At 47.3% G+C, this 6515-nt stretch overlaps 1 protein-coding gene across 1 annotated transcript in view; it reads left to right on the forward strand.

Annotated features, from left to right (window-relative positions):
* The window catches only part of ABCC12 (ATP-binding cassette, sub-family C (CFTR/MRP), member 12), a 26108-nt gene extending 20168 nt beyond the window's left edge, over positions 1-5940 (forward strand). The window contains exons 10-11 of the mRNA XM_008581163.1: positions 3260-3331; positions 5812-5940. Of these exons, the coding sequence (XP_008579385.1) occupies positions 3260-3331; positions 5812-5940 (201 nt within the window). The remainder of the gene's footprint in view (positions 1-3259; positions 3332-5811) is intronic.
* The last annotated feature ends 575 nt before the right edge of the window (positions 5941-6515 follow it).

The following is a 6515-nucleotide window of genomic DNA, read 5'->3' on the forward strand; positions in this document are numbered from 1 at the left end:
TGCTCTTGTAAAAAGCAAGATGAAATCAACAAGCAACCCAGCAAAGGAAGCCAGCCAGAGTCTGTTCTGCTCCCTTTCTGTAGGATGAGGGGGGGAGTGTAGAGTTTTTAGATGAAGCTACGGATTTAGGGAATGTTTGGCCTTCCCTGCATTTCCCACACGCATCTTCTTCTAGCTCTGGGAACTCGGCAGCAGCACTCCCAGGGTGGCAGTGTTGATTTTGCTGCCGAGGGCTCAGCATTAATCTTGTGCCGAGTATTTTAATCTCCCATCTTGTTGACTCACTCTTTCCCCATGTGAGCACTATAGAAGGAGAGGTTCTCATTTATTATGCAATGCTCAGCTCAGTAGCCGGCATGAGAATGGTACCTCTTGTAGCTAACAAGGCTGTCTGCTGTGTATTCACTGGGAACCGTATTCGGTCGGCTGAGTGCAATTGAGCTTTGGTCTCAGTTAAGTCCTGCTGAGTGCAGCCACTTGGCCTTCTTGTCACTCTCCCCATGCCCATGTGGTGCAGCCCCTGCCTGCTCCAGTCCTGCCTTCCCAGTTGCTTCAGAGAGGCCCAGTGAACTGCCCCCGTGTTCTAAAGCCCTCCAATTGCTTTACTTCTAATGCTCTTTTCAGTATGTGGGTAACACCTGGATTTGTGCTTCAAGGACATTGTCAACATTTTGTAAAATAAGTCGAAGATGTAGTGGAGACAGCATGGTGTTCTGTGGATTAAGGGTAAGCCTTTGGAGACTGTGGCCCCAGCCACTTTCTAGCTGCTCGTCCTTGGGTGTATTGCCTAAGCTCCTGAAGCTTGTTTCTTTACCTGCCCCATGGATTTTATAAGAGTACCCATTTCATAAGGCGGTGATGAGAACTGAAAGAGATAGCATATAAAAACACTAAGCCTATAGCAAGTCTCAAGTGATGCTATCTATTGTTGTTGTCTTTTCCTTTAACAACATCTAGTTCAAGCACTGCCCTTAAATGTCCTAAATTCAGGGCATTCAAATTTTTCCAACATAGCAAGTCTCAAGTGATGCTATCTATTGTTGTTGTCTTTTCCTTTAGCAACATCTAGTTCAAGCACTGCCCTTAAATGTCCTAAATTCAGGGCATTCAAATTTTTCCAAGTGTAGCTCAATGATTCCATTAGACTGTATCTTCCACCAGGTAAGGGTGTGTTGTTCTCAGTCATGTCCTTAGCACCGGGCCCAGCGCCTGGCTCACAGGTTCCCAATAATGTTTGCTGAATGAACAAACGAATAACCAGAAACCCAGAGGATGAATGCCTCATGGATTTTGTGCTGGAGACAAGGATGAATCTAGAAGGATTTTACCTGGCCCCAAGTAGTGGACAGGACTCAAAGGAGAGCCAAGGACCTAGTGAGGCTGGGTCCATACCTGTGGTCTCTTTGTCCCAAAGTCTGCATGATGCTCCAGTTCCTTGAAGTTCTTTTAGTGGAATGTAAAAGGATCAGTTTCATTGACATGCAGCTTCAATGACAAGGTGGGCTCCATAGGGCAGGGACTGCATCAGTTCTGGTCACTGTTTTATTCCCTGTGCCTAGCATGGCGCCTGGCATTCAATAAAGACTTGTCAAAGGAGTGATTGATGTGCTGGGAGTGGCAGGCAGGTGATGGGCCCTCTGGTCTAGTTTGGGGTGGGAAAAGGGCCATATTTGGCCCCATGCTGGGCATCTTTGCTCTAATGGACTGCAGGGAGCAGGTCTAAATGAGAAGTTCTTAGATGTTCCAACTGCAGTATTGCAGTGTCTGCTTGAAATTAACAGTGGGCACCTCAGAGTATCCATGTGGGCTGTTCCTCTACCTGAGTCATCACCCCCCCCCAGATATCTACGTGGCTCCCCCCTCCTTCCCTCCTTCCTGCAGGTCTTACTCAAACCTCAAACAAGGCCCACGTGACTTGAACCTTTAAGTGTGCTCTAGACATCTTCCAGTGGCCGGATCTGCATCTGTGTCCAAGGGCTCTCCACACCACCCACAAAGTGCTAAGGCATGGAGCCTTAGCCTAGGCGCAACCCACCAGCAATGACTGTTGGAGTATTTATACCCCAACTCCTTCCAGCAATGGGTGGGATGAAACTAATCAGTTTCCCAGAGTTTCTTCCAGTTTTCCTGTAGGATTGAGCTTCATTTGTCTCCTGTGGGAATTGACCTAATAATGTACCCTTTATGGGCCACCTTCCCTCTCCTATATCACTTCTCCCTTCCTTACTGGTGTTTTCTGTACCTCTGAACCACGCTGCTTTCACTCAAGTCCTTGATTGGGGGTCTGTTTCTGGGAGAACTCAAGCTAAGACATCTACTTTTTAGTAAGGCTTTCCTTGTACCCACCCCCCCACTCCCTGTCTCTTCCCTGCTTTGTCTTTCTCCATGGCATGCATCTGACCTACCCCATGTTTTATTTGTCTCTCTTGCTTCCTGTCCGTCTCCCCCAACTAACATGTAAGCTCTGTGGGGGCAGATCCAGACTGTTGTCTGTTGTGATTATAGCTGTCCTGTGTTATCGCTGGAACTCAGAACAGTGCTTGACACATAGCAGGTTCTAATAGTGATCTGTTGGTTGAATTAATGAATCTGCAGCTGTAGAATAATCCATGAACCCTATCAGTTGGAATAATGTCACCTCTTGGTAATTTCTGATTGAGCTGTTATGCTGTGGAAATGCATAAAAAATGACTTTTGAAAAGCACCTAGCTGTTCATACTTCAAAGGTTATTAGAATAATCCATGAACCCTATCAGTTGGAATAATGTCACCTCTCGGTAATTTCTGATTGAGCTGTTATGGTGTGGAAATGCATAAAAAATGACTTTTGAAAAGCACCTAGCTGTTCATACTTCAAAGGTTATCCTTCCTTGTTCCCCTGGGTTGTATAGCCTTTACCTTCCATTGGATTTGCTTTCCTGGAGTCTGGGCACAGGACAAGCATCAGGTCTGGGGCCTGTGTCTCCCAGCCTAGCACAAGGCTGCTTCACATCTGCGCTTGTGCGTGATTTCCAGAAGCCCTCTGGGCACTCTGCTGTGCTGAGCAAGGGAAAGCACTTAATTAAGACTTACATTCCTGCATCCTCCCAGGCTGTGTGTATGGGGGTAAGGTGTGAGGCTGCAGCTGCCACCCCGTAGAGCCAGCAGTGACCCCTTTGATCTCTGCCTGGCCTGGTCAGCATGGTTTGGGAGCGACACCTTTGGCTCAGGACCCTGTAAGGACTTGGAGAGTGACTGTCTTACCTCTATTTCTCTGCAGGGGAAGGTCTTGGGAATATGTGGGAATGTTGGAAGTGGAAAGAGCTCCCTCATTGCAGCTCTCCTAGGACAGGTAAGCTAAGTGGTGAGTGCCATGAAGATGGAACAGTAACATCACAATGAAACGGCTCCCTCCCACCGTGTTTGGGGCCCTGCTAGAACACTGGACCCAGCAGATGGGCTTGGCTGCTCTGGGCACCACGCACATAGTTCATGGTGATTTCTGGGAGGTTAATGCACTTAGCAGCTCCAGGACCCTTGGCCAGACCACAGCTGAGCTTTTCACATTCTCTCAGGTTTGCGCACGGAGGGTGTGTGTTGAACGGTGACTGCTTCCTTGCCTAGAGTTCCGTCTCAGTCAAAGGAAGAGGCAGGTCATTAAATCCATGGTTTTCCCCATGACATGGCCTGTTGTGATTTAGAAAAGCCAGCAAGGCAGCTTGGTAGGGAAGGACATAGAAGTCTGGGACTTACAGTGACTTTAGATGTATTTTTCCTTCATTCATCTCCATATCCCCAGTATCTACCCCAGTGTCTGCCCAGAGCAGATGCTCAACCAAGCCTGCCTCAGTGAAGGAATGGCTGAATGAATGCATGAACTAAAGCAACAATGTGCTTCCAACTTCTCCGCAAACCTGTTGCAGGAAGGTGGGGGAGGCTGGGTTCTTTTCCCTTCTCTGCTACTTCTAGCTATGTGACCCCAGGGGAAGCAGCCAAGCCATTGCCTGTATTCACAGGCCTCTATGTTGCCATGGCTTCTAAGTTGCATTCCAAATGAATGAGAAGTTTTCTGGAAAGAAATATTAAGTCTTCTTTCTTCCCATTCTGCTGTTTCTAAAGAGAAGGCTGGGCAGCTGGGATTGCCTTTAGCAGGAAGAGGTTGGAGTGCCTCTGGAGAAACAAAGGCACCAGGCTCAGAAAGGTCCCCCCAGAACAGGGTAGGGGGATGTGTCTTATAAGCTCCAATGTGAGTGACTTCATTAGGCCTCACTTGACTCCTCTGTAGAGAGTGACAACTTCTTCCCTGCTTGGAGGCAAAGGTGGGGGCTGAATCGGGCGAGCTCCTGAGGTTACCCAGGATCTGGGATTCAGTTCGTGTGCCTCTGAGATGATCCTGGAGCTGGCAGGCATGTTAGAAGTGACCCAGCCCAATTCTCCACTGAATAATGTGAACCTTCTCTACGTCATCCCATATGAGAGATGACCCAGCCTCTGCTCAGGTGTCTCCAGTGATGGAGAACTTATTATTTCACAGCCAGTTCCCTCTTTAGAGAATTTTTACATATTTTGGAGTAAAATTTGCCTCCTTTTTAATTTCTATCCTTTGACCCCTTCTTTCAGAACTTTTCAGAGAAAATAGAATCTATCTCCCATGCAACAGTGGTGGGATCAGGTCCCTCACTGCGGTCACTGTGGAGGCAGATAGCACGCCAGACTGCCTGAGTTCACCACCTGTCTCAGCCATGTGCTTACGGTTTAACCTTGGACAAGTAGCTTAACCTTTCTGAGCCTTGGTTTTCTCATCTGTAAAATGGGACTAAGGACAGTTGTGGTGAGGATTAAATGAGATAATGTGTGTAATAGTTGGTTATAGACTAATTCCCAAGGTCAGTCATGGTGATAAGCATCTTATACAGGCTTAAAACAGTGCATAGAATGTACCCTACACATTCTAGCTACTGCTATTATTACTGTTATTGTTATTATCATTGTCTCTTCTCCACATCTAATTCTCTGTCCCTTGGGCCATTCCTGAGGTGAAATGACATCACATCCTTGGACCACCTTTGCTACACCTCCTCCCTGCCCCCAGACACACCCCATAAGCATCAGCCCTGACGCTCCCCTGTCTCAATAGCTTTGAACATTGCATCAGCGCTAACACCTGCCATTATCAGATGCCCACCATATGGGGTCATCTTAAATGAACTCTTGCACTCAGGGTCACAAACTAAAGTCCATGCATGTTTTTAATTGGATTGCTCAATATTTTTAAAAAGTCCAGAAGTTCCATGTGAAACTGAATTTTCCACTTCTCATGAAAAATTAGAAAATCTGGCCATACCAGACCTGCATCCTGCAACTGAGTCAAGGCTCTCTCCTTAAGACAGGGTCTGCCAAGGGAACCCTTTATAGCGGTGCAGGCTGTGCCCTGCTCCTGGGGCCTGGGTGGGGTGGGTGGCATCCAGCCTGTGCACCTGGAGGAAGTCAGCCTCTTGTGACATGTTTGCTCAGAGGGCATCTTATTGTAGTTGGCACAGGAGTGCTATGCCTGCTAGAGCCGTCCTGCAGCCCAGGCTCTCCAGCTTGCAGCAGGACACTCCACTGCCTCTTTTCTAACATTTCCCGTCTGGCCTCTTCCAGGTTGTGGACTTAGAGACCCTCCATCTGCACAGCTGGGCTTTGCAAGTGTGTGGACAAGATGACTTGCCGACCCTCTTACACCTTCATAAACAATGCTCATGGAGCAAGCGGGTGGCGGGGTACAGTGGACATTCGAGGAAAAGTCCTCAAGGTCTGGCATCTGAAGGTTTTCTGGTATTGTTGCTCCAGATGCAGTTACAGAAAGGGATTGTGGCAGTCCATGGAACTTTGGCCTACGTTTCACAGCAAGCCTGGATCTTTCATGGAAGTGTGAGAGAAAACATATTATTTGGAGAAAAGTATGATCACCAAAGGTAATATTAACTTTCAAAGCATGCAGCACTTTAGTAGTTGGTACACTCCGCTACAGATGCTGGTGCCATTGGTAATGATTGCTAAGTGGGTTTCTTTAATGAGCTCTGATTAAACATCCTTCAGATCCACTGGGCATCGGTTTTTCTCTTCCTGACCAAAGAGTTCAGGAGAGGCACCTTCTGCAGACCTGCAACTGCACACTGAGAAGAGCGTAGAGTCGACACTTTATTCCCAGGGCAGAGAAGTGGTTTTTCTCTTCCTGACCGAAGAGTTCAGCAGAGGCACCTTCTGTAGACCTGCAACTGCACACTGAGAAGAGCGTAGAGTCGACACTTTATTCCCAGGGCAGAGAAGCATATGTTCTGGGGTTTTCTGTAACAGGGCATATGTTGTCTGACTGGAGAAAAATGAATCTGGCAATTTTGCTTTAGGATGAGTAACCAAAACTTTGCTTGAAATCGTGAGTAGCAAGTATGCAATTAATCAGCTCTGACATTATTAATGGACATCAGAGCCTTCAGCATTATTGCTGTTAGTGTCCTCAAAATGATCTAATAAAATAAAAGCAAGGTTCCAGC

Source organism: Galeopterus variegatus, unplaced genomic scaffold (assembly GCF_000696425.1).
Source record: "Galeopterus variegatus unplaced genomic scaffold, G_variegatus-3.0.2 Scaffold2285, whole genome shotgun sequence".
In the NCBI taxonomy this organism is placed as follows: Eukaryota; Metazoa; Chordata; class Mammalia; order Dermoptera; family Cynocephalidae; genus Galeopterus; species Galeopterus variegatus.